General features: G+C 39.2%; 3 protein-coding genes across 5 annotated transcripts in view; 1 reads left to right on the forward strand and 2 right to left on the reverse strand.

Annotated features, from left to right (window-relative positions):
- Window positions 1–12,099, reverse strand: part of LOC130697404 (dystonin-like) — a 63,404-nt gene extending 51,305 nt beyond the window's left edge. Inside the window, exons 1-3 of one of the 3 annotated variants that reach the window (XM_059494806.1) lie at window positions 11,497–12,099; window positions 11,212–11,390; window positions 4,046–4,107 (exon numbers count right to left, since the gene is read on the reverse strand). In XM_059494806.1, the coding sequence (XP_059350789.1) occupies window positions 4,046–4,107; window positions 11,212–11,374 (225 nt within the window). In that variant the 5' untranslated portion in view covers window positions 11,375–11,390; window positions 11,497–12,099. Of the gene's footprint in view, window positions 1–4,045; window positions 4,108–5,136; window positions 5,316–11,211; window positions 11,391–11,496 lie in introns of those variants that run through there. The other 2 variants (XM_059494807.1, XM_059494809.1) reach the window with 2 other exon arrangements.
- A 2,005-nt stretch (window positions 12,100–14,104) lies between these two features.
- Window positions 14,105–16,330, reverse strand: LOC130697397 (septin-2-like). Its single transcript, XM_057520300.2, has 8 exons — window positions 16,197–16,330; window positions 15,780–16,040; window positions 15,530–15,723; window positions 15,351–15,462; window positions 15,100–15,292; window positions 14,912–15,039; window positions 14,680–14,853; window positions 14,105–14,618 (listed from the first exon to the last, which is right to left on the reverse strand). The coding sequence occupies exons 1-8, from the start codon at window positions 16,230–16,232 to the stop codon at window positions 14,433–14,435; spliced, it is 1,284 nt and encodes a 427-aa protein (XP_057376283.1). The 5' UTR covers window positions 16,233–16,330; the 3' UTR covers window positions 14,105–14,432.
- Window positions 16,298–19,085, forward strand: LOC130697381 (ATP-dependent DNA helicase Q1-like). Its single transcript, XM_057520281.2, has 12 exons — window positions 16,298–16,423; window positions 16,503–16,667; window positions 16,775–16,954; window positions 17,037–17,167; window positions 17,230–17,404; window positions 17,479–17,645; window positions 17,711–17,941; window positions 17,999–18,100; window positions 18,159–18,313; window positions 18,381–18,559; window positions 18,630–18,815; window positions 18,879–19,085. Exons 1-12 carry the CDS (start codon window positions 16,405–16,407, stop codon window positions 19,052–19,054), a joined length of 1,866 nt encoding a protein of 621 aa, XP_057376264.1. The 5' UTR covers window positions 16,298–16,404; the 3' UTR covers window positions 19,055–19,085.
- Window positions 19,086–26,003: the final 6,918 nt, after the last annotated feature.

Consider the following 26,003-nt stretch of genomic DNA (forward strand, 5'->3'; position numbering starts at 1 on the left):
ACGAGCAGGAATGTCACGAGAACAAAAAAATGAAAAAGGAAAGGTTAGAACATTCTCCTATTTTCTATGCAGACGACAAGAAACGACATAAAACATGCGACGTATCGTTGCTTGCAACTCTCTCTCTATCTCGCTTTTTTTTTCTTTACATTTCTCTTGATGGAATACGTGAAATAGAGGGCACTACCGACACCTGCCCCTCAGGGGCGGGGTGCTTGCGCTATTGTAACAAGGTAAATTGAAGCGAAGAGAGCGCACCACCGGCCAAGTAAAACGGTCATTTGCCCGTCTAATTGCAACATTTTCGACCGTCTGTTGACGATTGCTGACCGGTTTCACGTCGAAACGTCCAAATGAAGCAATGCCAAAAGCCGGGCAAGGCCGCTAACACCCGTACGTTGGCCAAATGTTGAGCAGATGGTCTTGCGAAAGAGCTCCCGACGCCATTCCTGACCTTCTGCCCACGTTCCTCCACCTGACTCTATAGTCTCTCTCTCTCTCTCTCTCTCTCCTTCGTGATGCAGGCGGCAAAATATGACGAAAAAAAAAAAAAAAAAAAAAGCTGGCCGCTTGTATCTTTTTAAAAGATACCGGCCATTGCGCCGTTCCATTACTCATATGGAAATAAGAGAGAGTCGCTGATTTTTTGCGACTCTTTATGTCAAAAGTCTTGTGGTTAGAAAACCCACCAAAAAATTCCTTTTGAAATCGCATTTCGTAGGTGTTGCGGACGCACAGGTGCTGCTTCCATCAGCCACGCGCGCAAGTCTTTACACATGGCAAGTGTAGGCGAAAATAAAAGATTCTTTTGATGCTCACTTTGAACAAGGTTCACGAGCCGTCAACTACACCCAAAAAAAAAAAAAAAAAAAATAGGTGGGCGAAATGTTTCATAATTTATTTCAGAGAGATCACAAAGAGGAGAAAATGAAGATTGCGGGACGCACACCCGCCTTGCCCTGAAGGCGCGCATTACAAAAGCTTCAATGACATCATCGTCGTGATTCTTTCTACGTACATAACGCAACGACTGCCTTCGTGAGAAATTGTATCACCAATAGAGAGGGGGGAAATGAATTCCTTCATCAGCGACACCTTTTTTTTTTTCTAAAATATAAACAGCAGATGACACGTCAAGAAAAGATCTGACAACAAGAGTCAATTAGCGGCTTTTCTTTTTTTTTTTCGAGATAGTGGATATCAGATGCACGAAAAGAGAGAGAGAGAGGCAAATAATCGCATTTAAATTTCAATCGAGTCAACGGACTTTGGAAAGAGAAAACAACACAAATTTTCAACGATAACAAACCATTGATTTTGTCTTTGGAAACAAAACTTTTCCTCGACGCCATCGTGGGCAGCATTTTTTTTTTTTCCAGTTTACAAAAACAACTAAAGAATGTAAGCAAATCTACAACGCAATCCATCATCAGCAATTTTTCCCCTCTTTCATTTGCTTATTTTTTTTTTTTTTTGGCAAGTTACGAAATTTAAAAAAAATGTGTTTCTCTCCCTCGCAATATGTTTCACGTGAGTGATATACTCCGGTGGGCGACTGTGTCGTTCCACCGTTCGTAACACACTCACGCCAAAGATATTTAAAAAACAAAACAAAAAAAACAAATGGAAGAAGGAAAAAAACAGAAAGAAAAAAACAACAATGTGAAACGGGTAAACGCCGCAAGTATTCACACAGAGAGCGCTGAACCTGCTGCAAGGCATTCGAATCGAGAATGGTGATCTAACTGTTCGCAACTACCGATGGCTACAGGTAAAAAATAGTTGGCGGCCAGGCCAAGTTTTCCTATTGTTCCACGCATTTCGCTTCTTCTGCCGCAATTCACCGAAAAAAATAATAAAAATGATGTCATATCGGACAGGGTGTCGTAAAGCGAGGCGCCCCCACAGTCTTTTACGTGGTGGGGTGCGGCTCTTGTAAATAACGAGGACGATCTTTTGCAGGGTAAAAAAAAAAAAAAAAATTGTGTTTTATTTCATTCCATTTATTTCTGGATAGGTCATCACTGTGGGCAACTCCACCCGAAAGAAGAAGAAACTATGCGCCCGCCTTAACTAGTTGCCCTTTTTTTTTTTTCTTTTTTCGCCTATACCTGTGTGTGTGTGTGTGTGTGTGTGACTGCCTTTATTTGAAGAAGAAGAATGAGGCTGAGCGGCACTTGCGACTCGACGGGAAGTCGCCTTACCAGGTTTCCGCCCAGCAATTAAAAATGCAGTTAAATTCTCTTTATCTTCTTCCTTGCTAGTCGTCGTCGGCTTTTTTTTTTTTTTTTCTTCTATCCCGAAAGGCTTTTTCCATTACCCAAGCCCACTCGCTCACGTCATCCCCTCTGACATTTCCACCTTGTATTCCTTTTTTTTTTTTTTTTTTTTGCGTGTGTGATATGCTTCTCTCTCTCTCTCTCCCCTTTAACACACACACACACACTCCACCCTTTTTTATAAAGCAACTTCTTCCCGTCGAACGAAAATAAACTCTCTCTCAACAATTTCCATATTTGTTTCGTCATTTCACGATCCCGTGATTTATGACACTGGGAACGAGAAACACAAGATGACGTTAGGAGAAAAAAAAAACGGGTCAATTCCGAATGGATTCAGAGTGTTAAGAACAAAGAGATCAAGACCTATGGCGTGTTTAGAAAAATAAGGATATCATATTCGACCCAGAAAAGAAAAAAAAGTCAAACATTTAAAGATAGTAATCGAAAGTGGATGGTATCAAATAAGACAAGTTGAGGTCACGCCCCGTTATACCAGCCTTTGACACGTGCATCTCTTCTGGTATATATTAAAAACAAAAAAAAAACAAAAAATAGAATGATTTTCAAAAAAAAAAAAAAAAAAAAATCATTCTTTGGGGGGGTTACATTTGTTTTCTTTCGGAGATACGAGGGGCGATTCTCGAATATTCAAATAGACCCATAATCCCCAAGAGTCGAAGATAGGAGAAAACGAAACATGACGGCTAATGGAAAATTCCTTCTCTATTTGGTCAACTTTAATCTTTTTTCTTTTTCATTCCTTTAAAAAATTCTTCTTTCTTAACTTTTATCGGTTTCGGGAAAAACGTCTACCAGACAGACACACACACAAAAAGAGAAACTTTTTGTTGTTGTTGTTGCACAGCACCTGTTTGGGTGAACTATTTTGTTGCCTATTACACACACACACACACGCCGTCGTCTCATCCTTACATGGTCATCGTGAACAGGGGTGTATCCCCCCCCCCCCCCAAACATCGTTTAGGGTCTTCTGTTCTCTAACGAAGAAGACGAAGAAGCCTTAACAATCACAGCTGAGTTCCTGTGATGTCACCTGAGTTTTGTTTTTCTTTTCCGATGGGCTCAATTAGCATGTATATCTACCGAACATTGGAGCCACACACACACACACACACACACACACAAAACGTCGTGCAAGATCGAAGATAGCCCTATTTTTTTTTTTTCAACATTTCACGCCTTCTAAGATTACGCACCCTCGGGCTATCCACATTGTTCTTTGAAATACAAGAAAATGAATGAAAATTCCCGATTCTTGTTTAGTTTTTTTGTTCTTTTACTTAGAAACAACTGGACCGTTCTGATTTTGTTTTAAAACAAAAGGAGACGCTAGGGCATAGGGAAAGTTAGACGAAAATGGGGGAGGGCAGAGAACGTGACGTGAATCCTGATGAAGACGGCGGCGGCTGAAACATTTCACGGCACCGAAAATTCGACGTGCTTCAACGACCGAGCCCAGAGACTCTTTTTTTTTTTTCTGTTCGCCTTTTCTTCCCACAAAAGAAAGAAAGAAAACGCATAAAAATTCAAACTCGAAGAAACGTTTGTAAAAAAAAAAAAAAAAAAAAAAAAAAGAAAAACATTTTCACGTTACTCTCAAGTGGGTCGTCGTTTGACTATTAAACATTAAAGGAGAGAGAGAGGGGGGGGGGCTTTGAAATCTATGGCCACTTTATAGAGGCAAAAAAAAAACGGCGATAAACACAAGCCAAGAAAATGATTGGTTTGTTATTTGTTCCTACCTTTCTGAGGTGTTTGTTGACCCATTTGGTGAACGTCTTTTTCTGGATGGCATCACGTTCATCTGCAATCGAAATCAAAAGTACGTTTCCATTTTAGTAAAAAGAACTACAACAACAACGACAAAAAGTTGATGATGTGACATGACTTATTGTGTACAATATATTATGTACACGGTATAAATGACATGAGAGAACTGAAAAATAAAGTCCCGTTGGTTGAACACACGATCGGGGAAAAAGAAAGAAAAAAAAAAACTGGCGGGGGTTCAATATCCTATACGGACACACTGCCAACGCCATTGTAAATCGATAATTAGGAATGTGATGAGCTTTGGAAGAAAGAGAAAAACGCTATTGGTTGATGACATGTTTCTTTTTTTTTAACTCTCTCCCACTCTCAACAAGTTAAAGCCAAATAAAAATGAAAAAAAAAAAAAAAACAAAAAACGAACGGAGATATCCGCCTCCAGGTGTCCGAACATCCGGGCAAAACCTCGCGGCCATTTCCGGCAAAAAAAAAAAAAACCTTTCTTTTGGACGTGAGTCACAATTGCCGGATTGGTTGACTGGTTTTTTTTTTTTCACAGTTGCTGCAACGGTTGATTGGAACACACACTCTGTTACACACAACATTTGGGGCGATTGCATTTTTTTTACATCCCAAAAAGAAAATTCATCCGGTCAATCAAGCCAATCACGCTACGAGATTAACGAGTTCTCTTTCGCCTAAAGGAAGGATGAAACTTTAAAAAGTTCATTTTGAAAGAATAAACAAGTAATTTTTACGATGTCTCATGTTTATAATAAATGATGGGGTGGGCAAATGGAAGAAAAATATGATTTTTATTGGGCGAATCACGTCATGTTTTTGCTCCCCTTTATTTTAAAAATCACCAATGGCATAATTACGGCTTCCTACCCCCATAAGATCCATTTGCTTTTGGGTTTGTGGTGCATAATCAAGTTTGGCATCAAAATGAACATGCCATTATCAATTCAAAGCAATGACCCTGCTAAGTAATTATAAGCATTGCCTGAAGCTGCCTGAACGAAAACCTAAAGGCAGCACAAACTGTTTTGTAATGTGTTACCTTTGAATTTGGACAGGTTCTCTTCGTAGCCGTGAAGAGTCGGATCCAAGCTGGACATTTCCCTCGGATCGTTCGGGTCAAAGCCCAACCGGTCTTTGTAATAGGCCTGTGTCGTCATGATGAGAGCATTTCGGTGGTGGCAGTTTTCAGTTTCAGTTTTTTTTGCCTCAGCCTCCTCTCACTTTATCTCCAAACAAGCGATATGGGCAGAGAGGCAGAAAAAAACTGGAGCCACACACACACACACCACACCACACCACATATACAAACACACACAGCAGACAAATAGAGAAGAAAAAAAAAAAAAAAAAGTTTTCTCTTCTCAAGACGCCATGGCCGAGTTGTCGACAATAAAAAGCCGCGGGGCCCAATTCAGCAGAAAACAATGACCCCTCTCCCTCCGAATGAAAAAAAATTATTGAATAATCAAAGAGCACAACAAAACACCAGCCCAAGTCTTTCTTTCGTTGCAATCGAAACGAATCGGCAACAAGTCGTCGTGGCACAATCACATAGGCACCGTATTTTGCCCAACAGCACAAGGCACACGAGCAAAAAACAAAAAGCCGAAAGCAAAAACAAAAATGGACAGGCACTTGTTTTCTTTTTGGCTACTACTTCTAGTCTCGACGCGGTCCGATCACCAACTGGAGAAGGCCGGTGGCAACCTGCTCCGTTAAACGTTGCCGAGAACTCGCAGCCCACTAGTCAACTTCGCTCTGTCTATATTCCCACACACGTACACACACGAAGCAATGCGGCCTCCACGGCCGTCAAGATTTGGCCGACGACGCTATCACAAATCGCCACTGCGCGCGCCATCTCTTGGTGGCGGCATGAAAAACGAAAGCCGATCCGCACACACAAATGTGTTGTCTTGGGAGCCCGAAGTGATAGAAACAGGTTGTTGCCACACACTCACCTCAGGGCTTTCCTTCATTAAAATAACCCACACACACACATAGAGACGGACGGGAAAAAAAAAAAAAAAGATGCAACCACTTGACCGGTTGTTACGACTGGTCAAATTTTGTTCCCCCTTACTTGAAAGGGAAACAAAAAAAAAAAAGTTTCAACACGTTCACTGGCAAGCACCACGACACCCCCTCACTAAAAACGATGACAACGTCGAGTTTGGCCAACACAGACGTACAATCAAAACAGGTGTGAGAGCTTGCTCAAACACACTAGATACGCCAAGCCACTTGTCTCGGAATAGAGAAAGGCCCCTTCGTTTTCCCATGCACAAGTTTGGATTTCTGGATGATGGATGTACAAATTCTGACGAGCACCACCAACTTTCAAATCGTCATCTCAGCCAACGACGACTGCCTGCCGTCGAACAGAACGACACACGTCACGAGACACGAATGTCATTTCCATTAGCAATTCGTGCGGAAATCAAGGAAAAAGTTCACTCGGTGCTGTGATAACCATATTTTCGTTTCAACGTGCGTCTGCGTCGGCTGTCAAAAAGACACGACCGTCGTTTTTTAATTGGATTTCACTCTGGTCTGACGACGCGTAGCCACCTAGCGGCCACGTTATCAAGTGCATGAACAAAACCCCAATAATCGTGTGGAAGCAATCTCCGGTAAGTATTACCATCTGCGGCTACAATTACACACAAAATATTAGGAAAAAAAAAGGTCCATTCATGTAGAAAAATGACTAGACATCTTTCTCAATTTACTATATTGACACAACACTCTGTTGGGTGTCAAAAAATCAACATTGATTAATGTACAGTCAAGCAGCGGCACGAGATTTCGACACGAGAAAAAACATTCTTTTCGTGATTGTTTGCTGGCACTTGACCAGGTGTTCCGATTGTTTCAACAAAGCTTCTTCGGCGAAGAAAAAAAAAACAACGAAACACAGCCGTCTTTGTGTCCATAGTTGACAGGAGTGATCTAACAGTGACGAAACTTCGAGATGATCAAACTGTTTTTTTTTCTTTCTAGCTGACACGCTCTCTTTCACAGTTGCTTAAAAAAAAACAGGTGAGACGACGACCACCAAATATTGTGAATGTGATATAATACAGGTTTCGAAGAGGGAGAGAAAAACTGTGCGAAAATGACTAGGCTATGTTTATTAGCTTTTGGTTTCTAGTAGAGGACTCGGCGGTATTTTATTACTCTCTCTCTCTTTTTGAAAGGAATTCATTTCCTAACTGGATTTCCCTAAGGCGAAGCGCGTACAGAATCTTAACGCAATCAGCGCTGGAAAAGAAAAAGAATCCGTCAAGCGTTTCTTGTTCACCGCTTTTTTTTTTGTTAATATACTGGTATCGAAAAAAAATTAAACGAAAATTTAAAAGCAAGTCAACGAACTGGCCCTTTTCATTCCTTATCTGGATGGATTATCTCTAGAAATGTCGTCTAGGTTTTTCAGCGGATCAATAACCACGTTATAGATAATAACATGAAAGAAAAAAAAATAATTAAAAGACATCCCGAGGATAAATTCACGCATTATTAAATATCAAGAGGCATTCAATTGGTAGGTTCGGTCTCAGTTAATAGAATCATGTTCAACCTAAATTGTCATTTCCCACCCACTGTTACTTTTGAAATGGATCCAAGAGGCGGACAAAACAGTTTAACGGTACGAGATAAGGATCCACAAAACTTTAGGAGATGATTTCACCTGCCAAAACATAAAAAGACGTGACGCAAATGCCAAACACTAACCAAATAAACGATAAAAAAATTTCAAAACCTTCGAAATAATTTCAAAAATTGATGAATTCAAAAAAGAAAAAAAAAATGTTTTCCTTTTAAGTACGGCCGGATGGTGCATGACGTTGAATTTCTAGCATAGATAACGACGTTGCTCTTTTGCTACTGTCGCCAATTCAAGGTGAGAGGAAGTCATGAGTGACGGCGAGAAAAAGAAGAGCTCCAGTAGACATTGCAGCCTTGTCTTGAGCGACGGTGAAATTACTCACGCTAAAATACATGTGCTCTTGCGTGCTAAGTAACGAGACTATACACACAACATGCGATGGCAAACAAAAGCCTCAATTGCCTGAAACGTTGATATTTTTCAATGTGAATTTAAATCTTACTCTTCAAACAAAATAGAAAGTCACGATGAATTAGCCATCCGCCACTTTCCAGCTAGTGCCTTCTCATTAACATCCTCTTTTATAGACACTGCACGGATGCCTAATCTCAAGAAAAGATAATGGTACGCTATAAAAACAAAACTCTCATCAAGAAAAAAAGAAAAAGAGGGACATCACCTAATGCTAACAATACGTTCACAAATGAAGCTTCAAACGATATGTTTGGCACCAACGGCGACGAAAAGCCAACGCCTTGAATTTCTGTAGCGACAAAAACGAGATGAAAGCGGCGCTGACTAAAAAGAAAGGGGGTCAATTATTTCAAGTGAATCCAACAACAAGACGATTGCCGTTTCCTTTTTTCGACGTCTTCAGTGCAGGGCACACCCGAGCATTTTCAAAAACAAGACAAATAAGTGGCAAGTAGTCGCCGACGCCATCGTCTCGAATAAATAAGAAAGACGAGAAGTGCGTTGCGTGAGAAGCAGCCTGTTTTTTTTTTCGCGGAAGAATTCCTTTTTGTAATCAACCCTTTCGGCAGTAATGATGCCCAGCATCCTCTCATCTCGTCTGATGGCCTCAATCTCTTCATAGAAGTGAAAGCGCGCGTTGATATTAGCTAGAAATGACCAGCTTCCTTCAAGGACGGGAGACCTAATCATTTAGCAATTAACTGATGGGAACAGAAAAAGAGAAATAAACAAATAGAAAAGTAGCCCAACAGTATAAACAAGATGCTGGATGTAGCTACTGGCACGATGGCGATGATGTTTCAAATATTCTCGTGTCATTAGCCTTTACTTCCAGCAGCTGAAAACGGCTCAATCGATAAAGACGAAAAAGATAAAGACCGGAAGGGACCCACGCGCTTTTCAAACCACAGCTCACGGTTACGAAAAATGTTTAAATTGAAACCGGATGAAACTCAATCACTTCACAACGTCGATATTTAATACTGCAAACAAAGTCACCTTTCTTTACGTGTTATTGTTGTGACATTTTACTAAAAAAAGTTCATGTGATCAAGGCCTGGAAAAATATTCTGGAGAGTGGGAAATTATTGGCATGTCAAGCTGGCCATTCTAAAATGACGTGATGTCTAAAGATAACCTCACGACGACTGAAGAAATCATGTGAGCCACTTAGTCAGTTGTGCCAAAAAGGCTCGAAACAAAAGGGTTCCCTTTGCAGCCAAATGTATGAATTTCAAATTGAGCTCGTGCATACGCCCCCGCTGCTAATATCTCGTCCGGCCCTTTTACACGCGTGAAATACTGGCAAAGGTTTGATGCACATGAAAGGATTCCCTGAATAGAAAAAGGGAGTTGAGGCGAGTTTGCATAGTGTTACCATAATGAAATTGGCAACAAAAAGAAATTACATTAAAAGCCCGCTCCCTTTTTTTTTGTATAATAATCAAATGATTAGATTGACATTTGTGATGGATCTTGTGTCAACAGTCAATTCTCGCGTGTTGTGCACGATCAATTGATGACATTAAAAGAAAACTTTTATGTCTACGTTGCTAATACACCTAACAGAGTTGTGTAATCTTTATGATCTATTGACATTCACTTAGTTGGCCAATAGATGGAGGGAGTCGGAACCAAGCATGATTTGTTTACTGTCAAATAACAGGAGGGGAGTTGTTCGCTAACAATGAATGAACTACTTGCCGGAAACGCACACACACACAATGGATAGAGTACGAAGAAAGAAAATTTTTAAATAAAGAGAACCGCTACAGTTTTCTTTTCTTTTTTTTTCATCCTGAAAATGTCATTCCGCTTTTTGGATCAATACGAATACGTATTGACGTCAGTACGACGAGCAAAGCTAATAAGATTTACGTTGTTTACGTAAACACCTTGGGAGATATTCTCGCGGACGATCATTCTCTTCTAAATGTCGTCATAATCAAACCAGCTGCAACGTATGTGTACATGTTGACACCAAAACCTATCTCGGATGACAGTTAGGACGCATCGACGTGGTAGCCGCAAATGGGCGGCCATCTGATCTCCTCTTGACTCGTTCCTGTCATAAAAATCCCACGCTCCCGTATCAGTAGCCATGACAACAATGCAGGTGGGGAGAGAGAGCTTTCTGACATGTCTTTCCACCTGGATATTTCCTACCTGAAGAGAAAACATTTTTCTATTTTTGAAAAAAAAAAAAGGCATCAACGGATTCAGCCAAGTGTAAACTTCATCCCACTTGTGGCAAAAATTTCAAAAATAATCCTTTGAAATGCAACACGCGCCCAATATTACGTAAATGGTGTACGAGATGGCCTCACAAGTCAAGGCCTTTTGACAAAAAAAAAAAAGGGGGTCGATACTTGAGCGAGACACACCCCCATTGATCGAATTTGCCCTTTTGAATGCGTAAAGAAGAACAACCGAGAATAATGTAGCACCATCATCTATCTCACGTCTTGCATTCTCAATTGCTAGTGTAAAGGGCTGTACCTTAATGATCAGATTAAGACTGATCTTCTTTTTCGTGAGGGGGGAAGATGTTACGCATCAATGAATAACCACAACATCGTCGTACGTTCTGGAAAAGACGCATTCCACGGTTTTTCCCGCGCCCCTTCTCCCTCGCCCACAAGACGAAAACCAACTATCCGGCGAAGCGTGTCACGAACGTCGGTTCAAAGAAGAATCGCCAAGATAATGAAAAAAAATATAACGAATAGAAGAATAAAAGAGAGAGTTGTTTGATATAGACGACCGCAGTGAATCGGATCAAACCTTAAAAAATGTGTTTCTCCCTCTTTTTTTATTTCTAGAAAATGATTCCGCAATTCTAGGCAGCAACGGCTGCTAGAAAGTTATTGTAACGCCCATCTTGGCTGCATGACGTACCAGCTCACAATAAAAAGCAATAGTTTGGTTTTTTTTTTTATTGTTAATGGTTAAAGAAAGGTAGAGCCCCGATCGTGTGTGTACTCAAGTGAGCGTTGCCAGAGTCTAATGATAATTGAGAAGTTTTCTTACCTGCGATGCGAAGTACTGCCCGATCGGCCGGATCGAGCTGGAGGATGCTGAGTGGCTTATCACGTGCCCATTCCTCCAGACTGAGACCATAATGGTAATCCAGTTCGTCGTCTGTGGGCGAAGACGATGATCTGCCGTATGCACCTACGTAGTCGAAAGCCATTTCATCGAGCCATCACCTGTTTGAGAGAAAAATAAATTGGCCATTAATATATTCTTTTTTTTTTACAAATCGTCAAGGGCAAGGACGTGCTGTGTTGTCTCTACAGAATGGAAAATACCGACCTGGTTGACTGCTCCTGTTGAAGTCTGTCCAACCTAAAAATGGCTCTCACTCCCTCCCTTTTTTTTTTCTATTTCTTCTTAGCTTCTTTTTGCCCGGTTTTTTACAAAACAAAAACAGACGATAGCCATCCGGCGTCGTCGCCTCAATGTGGTGTGTGGGTTTTATTCGATTCTTTCACTCTCACTTTTTCCTTTTCGATGTCACAAAAGCAGACGTGTTTCCTTAAACTATCACAATTGCACAATGTCAACAAATTTCTGACATCACTTTATCGCCAGTTTCACTTGTCATCATAAGCACACCAATCGTATGGCAACTGAAATATCGATCGACGCTCCTGTGCTGACTCAACGGCTAAACCGGCACACACACGTGTGTATATGGGAACGATTTGGCTAGCATTTGCGACTGTTTCGTAAGGCTTTTGAAGAAAACAGCTGACTTTACAAAATGGCCTCGATTTTTCCTTGTTTTTTCGATTCACTCAATATCACATACAAGGCACCAAGCTCAACACACTCACACACAGACACAAACACGAGCAAAACTATTTCGCTCTCGTTTTTCCTTTCGTGCTTCGTTCAGCTGCTCGTTCGACTGTCGACTGGCGCCCTAGCGGAAACCGAGAGGGGGAGACATTGAAGGGGGGGAAGGGGGAGGAAAGCTCGAGGCGATCCCAGCGGCGGAAGTTGAAAATTACGAACGAAGAAGCAGACGACGGCACAGAGAAGCGTCGGCGTACAGAGAGGCACAGGCAATTTTATAAAGCACAAAAAAAAAGAGAGGGGTGAAATAAGATTCGGTTGGAATTACATGGCGTGGGGGATCTTTTATTTCATTCTCTTCATCTTTCATATCCTCCCTGTTTCTCTTCTGTCTCTCAAACTGAATGGGAAGGAGCTGACCAGAACAAATTTTTGTTTTTTGTTTTTTGTTTTTTTACTGGGTTCTTCCGTCCGATGAGTTTTTTCTTTCCACCTTTTCCGGTCTTCTTCGGTTGACTGGACTTGACTGTTATTAAAGGGCCGGTGTCTCACTGCAATGGTTTCGTTCCGCTAAAGACTCATTCTGGGGTTCGTTTCTTGGCATCAGCCTTTTGTTTTCAGCTTTTTGACAACCAAGAAAAACTGGTCTTGATACCTGAAATGATGTTAAACTTGTTTTTGTGTTCATTTTTCCATAATCAATGGTCTATTAGCACAAAATTTATTCCAGTTTTTTAATCCAGGCACGTATGCCTTTTTGTGCCCGTTTTTAGTAGGTTGAAAGATGAGCATACATTTGATAGCTGTGGCAGGTAAATCACGCTATACCAGGTAGCAATAGATGGCCTGAGGCTTTTGGGAAGAAAACAATATCGTAATAGCCATCCATCATGCTTTGTGTTCTCGGTATTCTCTACATGAGCTTTAAGCTTTAGGACACTGCTAGAACCAGTATCTCTAATGGGTTTGTTTAGAGGACACTCACTAGAGTGCACCACGAAATGGCTAAAATTAGAGAATAAAAAATATTCTGATAATTTAGACATATGTCGACATAATCTGCTAATCGACTGGCACAAAAAACTTTCTTTGATGTGTGTATGCATGAGAAACTAAACGAGAAAACAATTCTTTCTTAAACTTGCGCTATGCATCCCACGCCCATCGGATACCGTTTAGTGATACATCATCCAAAAGTTCCAGACAGTCCCAAGTGTACGTAGGCGTGATTTCCGTGTTATTGATCGACTCTTATTTCCGATGACAAGGTCGAAAAGTGACGTACTGCAGAGAATCTTTTCCCCCTAAAAAATCAATATGATAGAATCCATTACAAGAGATGCAGTAATGAAGCATTCCTTATTTCGAAAGACCACTTGACAAAGGAAGGCTTCTTCCTCTGACCTCGGGCACTAACACATTTATGTGCAGTGAGGGAAAAGCGATCGATGAACTACGTCAATCAACCGCAAAAGAAAAACATTAGATTCGAGAGGTCGAGATAAGACATTTAATAGAATTCGGTGTGGAAAAAACGTCTACTGTCTGTTGTTGGACCCAAGCCAAAGAAGTGGCTTTAACCACACTGAGCTGTAAAATATAGGAAACTATAGGACCCATGGCAGCTGTCATTGTATACATCCGTATGTTCAGCGAGGTGCTTCCCTAGCAGATGGAACAGAAGGGGGGGGGGGTCGTTCCATTTCAAACACGATAGCGATTCTGCAATAAAAACCAACGGCCATCATCGATAAGATAACCGTTTGGTGTGCAAATTTACGGAGATAAAACATCAAGCACACTTTTATGCTTCATGATTTACCAAAGGCGTATACATAAACTAGCACTTCTGATAAATACTATAGTTCACTTAAAGTGTAATATCAGCTAAAATTTCCGAATAGTAATGTTTGTTTCTAAAAGATAATTTATGTTACAATTGCTGATTTTTGGGCAGGAGACGTGAACGTAAATAACTGGTCTTTACTATACTAATAAGGGTTAAAATGATAACCCAAAAATAACTTTAAAGCTAAATTTTTTTCATCCCAGCTTCAGACACATAAATCACATCTATACGAAATAACGAAAAAAAAATGGAAAACAAGAACGCTTATTAAAATTTCTGTCCAATTTGGATGTATTCTTTATTGTATGTTGTTCAAAGACTAGTCGTTAACAAAAATAAGGGAAAAACTGAGAAAATAATTGGCAGGTAGATCGGAAATAGGAAACAAGGAAAAAGGGGAGCTAGTCAAACTAACCGATAACAAAACCATCAGCACTTATCTGACGACCAATTACGTGACAGCATTTTTTGTAAAAAGTTTTTTTTTTGTTTAAACGGCATACACTCGAGAATCTAAAAATAAGAAAAAATGGTGATACATACGAAAAGGTAATAGAAATGAGACGTTTTCTGGAAGCATGGGTCATTTTGTACGATGGTTTTATTTCTTCTTGTTTTTGCCAAGAGTTAGCGTGCCGTGACCAAGCGTGCCGGTACTCTGGGTCAAAAGTTGTTGACGACGTTTAGCTAGCTCGTTCTGATTCTCTTCCAATCGTTTCTTAGCTTCGTCCAGTTTTCTCTTCTCATCGGCGTGCTCTTTTTTTAGTCGATCAAAACGCGATTGAAGCTAAATCGAATGTGATTCATTAAATTTTAGTTTTCAAATAACATTCGCCTTTTAAATTTACCTCTTTTTCAGCTTCTTTAAGTTCAGTTTCCTTTTCTTTGACGCGGATGACAAACTGTTGTCTCATCTCGTCTTCTTTCTGTTGTAATTCCATGCGCAGTAACTGACGTTTATGTTCATATGTCTGCTGGAAGCTTTGCGGTTTGTTGTCCGAGTCGACGTCGCTGAAGCCCATCTGCAATACAACTTATCAAATTTAACACCAGATCCTAATACAGTTGATTTATACTTGCCTGTTCCAGTCTCAAACGACGGTAGATTTCGTAATGTCGGACGTGAGTAGTCTCTCTCAGATCTTCCATGTTAGTGCGGATCAACATTTCACGTAACTTCACGAAATCACAATGATTTTCGTTTTCCACTACATCGATGAGAGAACAAGTTACACTAACTGGGAAATATCGACATTATTAATCGTTACCTTGAACCGTGCCCCATGGGTACTGGCGAGCTCGGACCATTTTATTTCCTACGCGAATGAAATCTGTTGATCCGCATACTGCAAAAGGAAAATGAGCATTCATGGAAAGGTTCATTTCGGCAACAGTTTCATCGTCTACGGGAAACTGATAGATTTGAACACCGTTCGAGGCGAGCTCCGACATGATTTTGGTCTAAATATGGCATTTCGTTACATGATGTTTCATAACAAATAGTTTAAGCTACACATACCTTGAAACGCATTAATTCAGGCTTGGAAATAGTGTCAGCTTTTGCAATCACTGGAATTATATTGACTTTGTTGTCTAACTTTTTCATGCAAACCAAATCTAGTGATTTTAAACTGTAAAATAAATGTTAAATTTTGATAACTTTTCGTTTTGGTAAACAAGATTAGCTCTAAAAGTTACCCATGACCAGTTGGACATATAAAATAAAGGCAGACGTGGATACGGGTATCATGAAATGTGGCCAGTTGGCGTTTAATCTTCAGTTCTTCCTGAAGATATGCTTCAAACTGAGCATCAATATAATCAACTACAGGTTTAAAAGATTCTTCTTTGTTGACTTGATCACCATAGCCAATTGTATCAACCAGGGTCAACTGCAAAACATAAACATTGTAGTACAATTTTCAAACCAGTTTTTAGTGTATGTTACCTTTAATTTGACATTTGATTCCTGAAGTTCATATGTATGGGACTTCAATTTGACTCCTGCTAGAGAGTGGGGGCTTGGATTTGATTCAAAACTGGTATTGAAGAGAGAATCCATCAGAGTAGATTTTCCCAGTCCCGTCTCTCCGACACAGAGAATGTTAAAATTAAATCCACATTGGACTGATTTCGAGACCAGTTGATCAGGAAGTGTGTCAAAACCGACATGGCCAGCAAGCTTCAGGTTACGCATCTTGTTCTCGGCCTGTAAAAGAGACAGAGGACCGTACATTAACTTGGCGTGACTGGGAGGCAACACCCTTGCTGGGCTTCTACTTTCCTTAATATGTACAAAGACATAACATTTATGGTTGCACATTAAATAACATCTTGTAATGTTGTTAGACAAAAAAAAACTTACGTTAGCTGTTGCAACGGGTCCAATTGTTGCAGCCATCGTTATAAATGACTTAATGTTATTTTGACAGTCAGATTTGCTGGATATTTCGCTGCAGATGCTGTGGAGAGGGTGGGAGTGGAACGGGAATTACTGGTTGGCTATTGTACAAAATGTTCAAAATTTGAAGCTGCTCTAATAGCTAAATCGGTACCTGACAGTCAGTTTCAAAATGGCTCAACTTGTTGTTGGTGTGTTTTTGTTTTTAAAATATCACAGTTGCTTTAAATACGTTGAAATAATCGCGTAAAAATTTCTTTCGAAATGCAGAGAAAGAATTGAAAAAAATAGATTCAGAATTGAATGTCATAGAGGAGGAGATTCAAAAACTAAATGAAAAGAAAGAGAAACTATTACAGAGGAAAGAAACTTTGAAGCAGCAGCTGAATGATGAAGCAACAAAAAAACTGGCTAGTCAAGATTGGGAAACTAGTGGTAAGTAATATAGATCCTCATCCATCATAAGTCAATTATCGTGAGATATACCTTGAATATCTACTTCTATTGCTTTTGCTTCTTTTTTGTTTGTTTTCGTACCTCAGATTTCCCATGGACAACCAAGCTGCATCAAACAATTCAGGATGCATTTCATATTGAGAAGTTTAGGCCAATGCAACTCTCAGCCATGAATGCTGTCCTTAAAGGGCATGATGTCATCTTGATTATGCCTACAGGGGGTGGGAAAAGTCTTTGCTATCAGCTTCCTGCACTAATATCTGATGGTAAATAACTGATGATATTCATATACCAATCCCTCATTTTAGCTATATATAGATGATAAAATTTCCATTTTATTTTTTATAGGGATAACTCTTGTTATAACTCCACTTGTTTCGCTAATGGAAGATCAGCTAGCTAGTTTGGAGAAACTAGGGATTAAAGCTGCAAAATTAAATGCAAGTTCAACCAAAGAAGAAGTCAACATGGTGCAAACAGTATGTCAAAATCTAGCATGGCAATGTTATTTTACTTACATAATAATCTCTGTTTTACTTAGGCTATGACAGACACAAAATGCTCACTCAAATTATTGTACGTAACACCGGAAAAACTAGCGAAAAGCAAAAGATTCATGACGAAACTTCAAAAAATGTATCAGTTAAAGCACTTTGCTTTCGTGGCAGTTGATGAAGTGCATTGTTGTTCTCAGTGGGGTCATGATTTTCGACCAGGTCTGCTGCCGTTTCATTTCAATGACCAAGCATTTGGTTGCATCGCACACTAACCACCAATTTCATTATTATAGATTACAAATTTCTTGGAGTTCTTCGATCTCTGTTTCCTACCGTTCCAATAGTTGGACTGACCGCCACGGCAACAGCACACGTATCAAACGATGTCCAAAAAATGCTCAACATGAAAAACTGCTTGGTTTTCAAAGCATCTTTCAATCGTCCCAATCTTTATTACGAAGTACCATTCCTATTCCTTTGTTATTCGAGAACCCAGTCATTGCAAAATATCCGTTTGGTCTACAGGTGAGAAATAAACCATCCACTCAAAAGGAGTGCATCGACGAACTAGTAGATTTGCTGCAAAATCGATTTCGTGATCAATCTGGCATTATATACACCACATCCGTCAAAGATTGTGATCAGTTAGCCAGCGATCTGCGACAGCAAAAGTGCCGCGTTGCATCTTACCACGCCAGTTTAGAACCCGCTGATCGAACCCAAGTTCACACGGGCTGGCGGGATAATAAATACCAGGTTCGCTTGCCGTGTTTAAAGACAAAGTATGTAAACAACTGATTTATTTTTCTGAAGGCTGTAGTTGCTACCATTGCCTTCGGGATGGGAATTGATAAGCCAGATGTTAGATTTGTAATTCATCATTCCATATCAAAATCGATGGAGAACTTTTACCAGGTAAATAAGCTGCAACCGGAAGAAACAATTTGTTTGACGCTCGTTTCGTCTATTTAAGGAAAGTGGGCGTGCAGGTAGAGATGATCTCAAAGCATGCTGCATAGTTTATTGGAGATTGTCTGACTTGTTTCGCTTAAGCACCATGGTATTTACCGAACAAACCGGACTCCGTAACCTCTACGCCATGGCCGCTTACTGTCTCGATTCAGAAAAGTATACAATGGAGTTTGAGGTTTTCGATAATTATGGTATTAGAAATTCGTATATTAAAAATCATTAGATGCCGCCGGGAGATTATAGCAAGCCATTTCGACGAACGGTGGGAGTCTTCCTCTTGCAATAAAATGTGTGATCACTGTAATCAAGAATCAAAATCGACCGAGATGAATATCACTGAGTATCTTATCACGCTCAGCCAGATACTGAAACGGGCAGAGGAGCAACAAGTACGCGTGACAGGTGCTTTTTTGTTTGATTAAAACCCAGGGCGTTCCCACATTATTCATATGTTACACCTTGAAATGTTTAGCCCAGAAATTGATCGATGCATGGCAGAACACTGGGCAAGTCTCGCTTCGTTTACCTGATAGCAAGAAATCAGGCAAGCTTCCTCGAGAAACGTGCGAATCTATTTTGGCCCATCTGTTACTCGAAGGCTATTTGAAAGAAGACTTTCATTTTACACCGTACAGTACCATCAGTTACATTCTTCTAGGTACACGATGCAAAAATGCTTCAAAATTCTTTTGGTAGTCTTAAGTTTCTCTTTTGGAAACAGACGAACGAGCAAACTACATCGATAAGGAAATTATCATGAAGGTTGAGGCTTCACCGGAAAAGAAACCCAGCAGCACTCGAAGCAAGACGACTAGAAAGCAGTCAACGACACCATCGGCAACAGCGAAGAAACTGAAAGTTGAAGAACGTTTGATTGACGTATCGGATTCTGATTAAGTTTCCGAATTGTGCAATACAAATATAACAGCTGCTTCTCTGTCGTTTTCCGTAGAACATGCCCTAACATTTTTTATGATATTTGATTACCTCTCCTAACATTTTGCCTTGGTCAGTTTGCTCGATTCCTAGTCGACTTCCCTAACGTTACCTAAAACCATTTCACGGTCGTTGATCGGAGTAGTAAAATATTTAAGACGAAAATCTACTTCAGCTTTCATGTGATGATTTACGTTTAAACGCGGTGGTTCCCAATTTTGCCCGAATTTCCTGGAAACCGGAGCGGCACTTTAGTCGCTGTCTTGCAAATGCAATCTCCGGAAAGTTGAATGCATTTCTCTGCGAATGTCTTTCATCGTGTTTCGTTACATTTGGCACCCGTCGCACTAACCATTCTTCGTTACACATCGTCTTCTAGAACGTACCCGAAGAGATTAGTTTATTTCAACTGAAACTGCATTTTAAAAAGAAATAATCGTTGTTCAAAAATTCCTACAGAGCGGGAACGCCATATTCTGGTGAATCAGATAAAGTTCAACAAAACGTGCCATACGGGATTTTTTCGGCATATTTGTTACGATACCAACAAGTACGACTTTTGCACTTGTATGTTTCTCAGAACGTAGTCTACTTAAAGCCTTTCGATTTTTGTAATGCCGTATGTTTCTTTTGGACCTGTAAGGCTTTCAGCATTGCAACTCAGAATGATATTTCAGGACTTGAGTCATACGTTGTCTTTGACAACATAACATTTACGAATTTCATGAACTATAGTTACGTCGTCAACGATTTTTCTAGCTAGTTAAACAAGCTACGAATTACAGTCAGCAAAATTCGAGACTGTTTAATCTTTATATCCTTCCTTCGAATTTTTGGCAGCCAATTTATGTGGATGCGTTATACACTAAAGACTAGAGAGATTAATGGGGTATGGAGTTCATATTAGAATACGAAATGAAGGAAAATAAGAATAGAAAAATGTAAATCATGTAACCAATAGCTTCCGCAGAATTGCTTCTCTCCAAAATTGACTTCTAAATTGGCTATACACACGACTAATTATTTCGGACAACATAAAAGGCAAAAAAATAGGGAAAGTAGATAGGAGAGTCTCGTACGAAATAACTGTGAGCCAGGTTTTAGAATAGAATTCGGTTTCCGGTCAACCAGCCGGAGAGTACGCAAACGATGAACAACATATGACTATAACATCACGACTGCTGTGTTCAATGAAAAGCGATTGCATCACAAGGGTAGAATCTGTAGCCATCAGTTAATTTAAAGTCGACAGTATGTACGTAACTATCAAGGTAATGGTATTTTGAACTAAACTTGCATTGTCAATGTTTAATCGTGATCGATTATGGGCGAAGAAAAATGAAGGAGCCTGTCTAACACTAGTTGTATTATATTCAAACAAATGAAATTAATGGATATTTTGATCATTAACCGACTTTCTCTAACGTTTTTTTTCCTATTTTTACCTGTCTAATAGTCTTTCCCGTGTTTAAAAATAACTTTGAAACGCCCCTTTTCTTTGGTACGTTCAGGTCGTGAATTTCTATGGTTAATAAGGCATTTCATCAGGTGATTGCACTGTATCGATTAAACAAGTTAAATCAACTTCAATTCCACTGCTTTGTTCGTTTTATTAACTGACGTTTGGCAGATTTCAGAAAAAAACATCAACTTCTTCATTCATTTTTAAGTTTAAAACGATCCTCGGCATAAATCGATACAACAACACTGAAAACGCCAATATTATATAAACTTCCTTTGTTAGCTTTATTGCCTCGCTAATCCACTAATGCACAAGACGTTTCAGAACTCCAACTTTCAATCCGCACCAACTTCAGCGCTCCTAACCAACGCTGTTACCGTAAAATATCGATCGGCCTTTCTGCGACGTTTTATTGGATTTCGCCAATAGGGCTTTTCAAAAATTGTTCCCTCTATTGGAGAACTCGCCACTTGGTTATGATAAGCATTTATTCCTTTGACGATGATAACAATTGTTTTAAAGAAGATCCGTAACGCAGATGAGCTGACGAAAGCATTTCATTCTCTTTGTGTAATGGATTCCGTCATTGTTCTAAACGAGACGATAACATTACGTTCGCATAAACTCTTCGTCTAGTCACTTCTCAGATATTGAAGAGGAAATTTCCAGATAACAATCCACTCGAGTGTTCCGGTGGAAATTGAGCGGAAGAACACAGAAAGGAAAACTTGATTCGATAAAAGAAAAAAAAAAGCGACGTATTGACATAAACTTACCCACGCTTTATTGAGGGTTTCCCGTCTATGGGGGAGAGCCAAAAAAAATTTTGCTCTTGAAAAAACTTTGGCGATTGGAGGGAAAGAAAATCCTAACGGTTGTCTAAAAAAATAAACCGATCGCTATCCCTTTTTACGGATCGTTCAATCTCCTGTTATCTTCTTTTCTGTTGCACGAGACATCTTTGTGTATCATGCAAATAAACTCCCACATCGAGTGTGATACTCATCCGTAATCTTAACGGGAAAACACGTATATGCTTGCATAGCAATCGTTTGAGAAAAAAAGAGGAAATGTGTCTAGCACAAGAGGAAGTCTCTTTTCTTTTAACCAATTATGCTCAACCCGCTTTAAAATTTTCTTTAATGTTCGAATTGAAAAAAAAAAGTGCGCACATGCACGCGTATTCTTGTAGACGACGGTACACGAAACATTTATTAAAGTGCATGTTTGGATAACGAATAGACATAGTACCTGTGATAAAATGAAAAACAAGTTCTAGCCATTAAGGCTTTTTACGGAAAAAAACAAACATTGTTTAAAGGAAAACAAAAAACTTGAAGAAGAAGTCCAGGCTGTTTTGCATCAGACAAAAAGGTTGTGGTGGTATACATCTTATAGCTGGTTAACGTAAACTGAGCATAAGAATTGACTAGGAACAATTTCTGACGACACGCTTAAGGAAAACATTCAAGAAAGAAAACTAATGAATCATCAAACTTTTCTTTCGTTGTCGTTCTCTGTTTTTCTGGTGTAGTTTATTCGTTGATTGTGACTATGGCTAAGTGAATAGAACTCTGTTTAGTTTTCTTTAATTGGCTACGTAGAAATGGCGAAATTTGATGGCAAATGACAAGCGAACGTTAGAAACCTCATGAATGTTATCGGATATCAGATGGAGGAAGATCTTTCATGTAAAATCTAAAAGAAAAAAAACTAAAACTTGTCTCCCTGAAACAAAATCAAAGCTCTTCATACAAGACAGACTTTAGCTCAATCTTTGTCCAAACTTTCACAATGGCCAATTTATAGGCTTTATCATTTTTCGGAATGTTATTCTTCTCTTTTGATACATACATGTTCTACGAAATCCCATTATACTGTGTTTTTTTTTCTTTCTAGTTGCCCTAGCAAAGAAGCCCTTAGCTATTGAGTAAAAAAATTCCAAAATAGCTGAATATTTGTCTTCCACCTTAATTGGATGTATACGTTATCTGTCTTACTATTTGTTATGCTCTTCCCTGTTCCAGGATGACCGTCAAAGAATAGCGTGGTTGCAAATAGATTGATATAAACAGTTCCGTGTATAAATGATTTGCGAAATAGACTGGCGCTCTGTTTTGCTCGCGTCACGACAAAATAAAATAATAAGATAAATAAAAAAAATATACGAAACGGCCACCGCCCTATCGATTCTGTATACATGTTCTAATCTTCGCATATACAGGGTCTTAGATGAGCTATGGGTCTTCACGCAGCAATGTCGTGCAGGCCGCTTGAAGAGGAGACCTTTAAACCAGCCTTCCGATCGATTTCTTTACACGTTCACATAGTAAATCTTGGAACAGTCTACTGATACCTTGTACATAGGTCTCTCCATGTCCTTTTGATATTTGACAACGTCACGACTGGTTGCAGACGAGGTTAACCTATATTGATTGATCGTAGCGGTTGGTGTATGCAAACATGATTTGAACCTTTAGCTAACTGATTAAAAAATAGAGACAATCAACGTTTTTAAGCAACCAACTTTGGTGAGTCAAGTATTAGACAGACCCTTTTCATTTCAGCTCTTCGAGTTTTTTTTTTCTTTAAAGTGACATAAAAGCATATGCAGCCATAAGCTTTGAGGGTTTATACAACGGGCTGCTGTCATCCTACACGCTGTAATGAGGTTTTAAAGTAAACTTTGGTCGAGAAGCGTTTGGTTTGCAGCTTTATTATAGAATATAGCTTTTCTTCCAGGGTTTCATATACAACGTACATGTAGTTTCATATCGATAATGATTGAAACCATCGCCCAAGGGGACGAGGATTATAAACGTCTAACAGGGCTTCCAGTTGCGGCATCACGCACTCCATGAAATGCGGATACTATAAATGCACATACGAGCTGAGAAGATAATACACTTCAAACGTCAAGCCATTGACTGTTCCATGAAGTATTGGTGTATATATAACATCTTGGTAACACGTATATTGCTTTGTGTTTTATGATAAGAACTATTGGCTGAAGGAACTTACGACGAGTTAAATTTCTATTTGTGACTAACTTAACTTCATTAGCCATTTCTAGTGGCAGAATTCCAAATGCGTCATAAATTGCAAATAGTTTGGTATTTAACGATGAAATGCAAGGAAACGAGAATTTTTTTGAACCTCATGACCCCCATTTTGGTCCTTTCACGGTAATAGATAAATGTGCATTCAGCCACAATTGAACGTAAACATTTTACGTAAACCCGATGGGTAAACAATTTATATCGGTATTTGTATAACCCTTTGAATTGAATTGTACATTAAACCTCCCTTTGTACCTAGAAAACCCTTGGGCATAAAAGAGGGGGTTTATAATACAACCGATTATATGTGTATAACATGAAGAATTAGTGTGGCGTCGTTCTTGTTTGTCCATTTTTTATTTAAAAGAAAATATCCCACAAGCTAGAACTTATTATAACTATTGAAGGTTTTTATTCCTAGATGTATGATTGTGTAATCATATAGCCGATGATTCAAATCGACTCAAGTCAAAGAACTTATCAAGGATTTCTTCGAAACGAGCTATTTTACGTGTTTCGTCTTACCCCAGAACTTTTTTAAACTCTACCTCTCGGCACAATTGTATAAGCATGTTTTTTTTTTAATGAAAAAAAAAGCACTAAACTCCTAAGCAATTATAAAAAAAAATAAATAAATAAAAAAACAAATACGGATAAAAAAATATACGATGTACCGAAACGGCTAGTGCGTCAAAGAAATGTTTCTCGTTTTGGTGATTTTGAGACACGACGTTCGGTCACCAGACGCTATCGAACACAAATTGTGTACAGTTTGTAGTCTTGTTTAACAACTTTCTGAGACACAAACTTACAGATATAAAAGAAACAAAAGTACAAAAGAATCGATTGTAGAAAACCTACAAATAAAATCTTTAAAAGGTTAAGGCTTAAATTTCAAGTGAAATAGATCGGTAACGGTCGATGTATCTCCATCATACCATAAGCACAGTCTGCTTCACATAAAGAATCATGAAAACAAGATAGGATACGGGATTGTGGAAAGTCATCACTGGACAAAAGACGGCCGAAAAAAAAAATTCATTGTTCCGCATGAAATTCAATCATTTCACTTCCCAGCGTCTTCCACGACAACAACCAGATATAGGCGATCGCTCTTCTTCACATTCGTATACGTAATTCTGCTTGTTTTGCATTCAATTTTTCGCCCTAAATAAAATAAAAAGAAAAACAGCAATAAAATATTTTTGCTTTTCAATTTTTTATCTACACATATAAAGATTTTATGGATCGACAGTGCACAGTGGTATATACATGGGCAATATCATAATGCTGTAGTTCGCATTATTATTATTAGCTGGCGGGCTATTATCCGCACGCGTAGTCACGTTAGACATTAATCATCACGAATGTCTGTGTCACTGCCTTACGTGCGAGTGAATCGACCCATACCACAAAACAACTGAAGAAAGACTAATAGAGGGTAACTGAGTATGCGGCTATTATTATTCACAGCCAGCCAACTAAAGATGTAAAAAAGTGTCGAACATTTCCTACTAGGAGGACATATTCAATGCAACTCAAGTAGATGTTTGCGAACACTTTTATTTTGATTAATTCAAAAGGAAATATCATCTGAAAGCCCTTTACAGTTAACGTGCGTTGACACAGGACTGATTAATTTATCTTAAAAGGGCAACATTGATATTGAATAGATAGCGAACAGCACATAGTTTTGATCCGATTTTCTTTCAAGGCAGTCAAAGTTACAGCAACTCGCCGATGATGATAATACCGTTGGACTTCCTGGAAGCTACACGTAAGATGCACACGTATATAACAATGAAGACAACCAATCAGAAAAAAAAGAAGTGATGACATAATTAAATGATAATCCCATCACGACTTTCTGAAAGGACTTTGTGATGGCATATTGGGCTCTCGTCATTCAATCTTGTAACTGAATTATTTTCAACGAAGATTCATGTGAGGAGTCAAGGTAACAAGCGCGTCACTCTGTTAGTTTTTAAATTTTGCTGCGTATCGCTATGAGTCCCACTGACGCTGAAACGGATAACCGAAACGAGATTTAAATTTTTAAATGAAGTTGATCTATAAAACCTGACTAGGAAACCCATAGAATGATTTCCACCCCCTCCCGATTTTCATGCCTTTGCCTTCCAAGTAATGTACTGTACATGGTTTCCTTGTGCGTCACGTAATCACATTATTCCGGATTTATTTCCATATCATCGGATGAACAACAACTATCTGAACGCTCACCAATTGCACTACTATTTCAAAGACTGCGCTTCATGCTTCTTCTATGCTTCAATTTTTCAATATAAACAAGCTAGCGTTGGCCGTAACGGAGAAGGCGGAGATTTGAAAGTCGGTCCACTAGCCCCAATGTTTGGAATGTAGCTAGGGA

This window comes from Daphnia carinata, chromosome 3 (assembly GCF_022539665.2).
Source record: "Daphnia carinata strain CSIRO-1 chromosome 3, CSIRO_AGI_Dcar_HiC_V3, whole genome shotgun sequence".
NCBI lineage: Eukaryota > Metazoa > Arthropoda > Branchiopoda > Diplostraca > Daphniidae > Daphnia > Daphnia carinata.

Bases quoted from the DNA above. Each gene is read 5' to 3' on its own strand.
- LOC130697397 (XM_057520300.2), bottom strand. From the start codon at position 16,232: ATGGCTGCAACAATTGGACCCGTTGCAACAGCTAAC. The intron at 16,041-16,196 runs GTAAGTTTTTTT...TCTCTTTTACAG, and splicing joins GACCCGTTGCAACAGCTAAC to GCCGAGAACAAGATGCGTAA. The intron at 14,854-14,911 runs GCAAGTATAAAT...GTTGTATTGCAG, and splicing joins GTCGTTTGAGACTGGAACAG to ATGGGCTTCAGCGACGTCGA.
- LOC130697381 (XM_057520281.2), top strand. The intron at 17,942-17,998 runs GTTCGCTTGCCG...ATTTTTCTGAAG, and splicing joins GGCGGGATAATAAATACCAG to GCTGTAGTTGCTACCATTGC. The intron at 18,101-18,158 runs GTAAATAAGCTG...CGTCTATTTAAG, and splicing joins CGATGGAGAACTTTTACCAG to GAAAGTGGGCGTGCAGGTAG.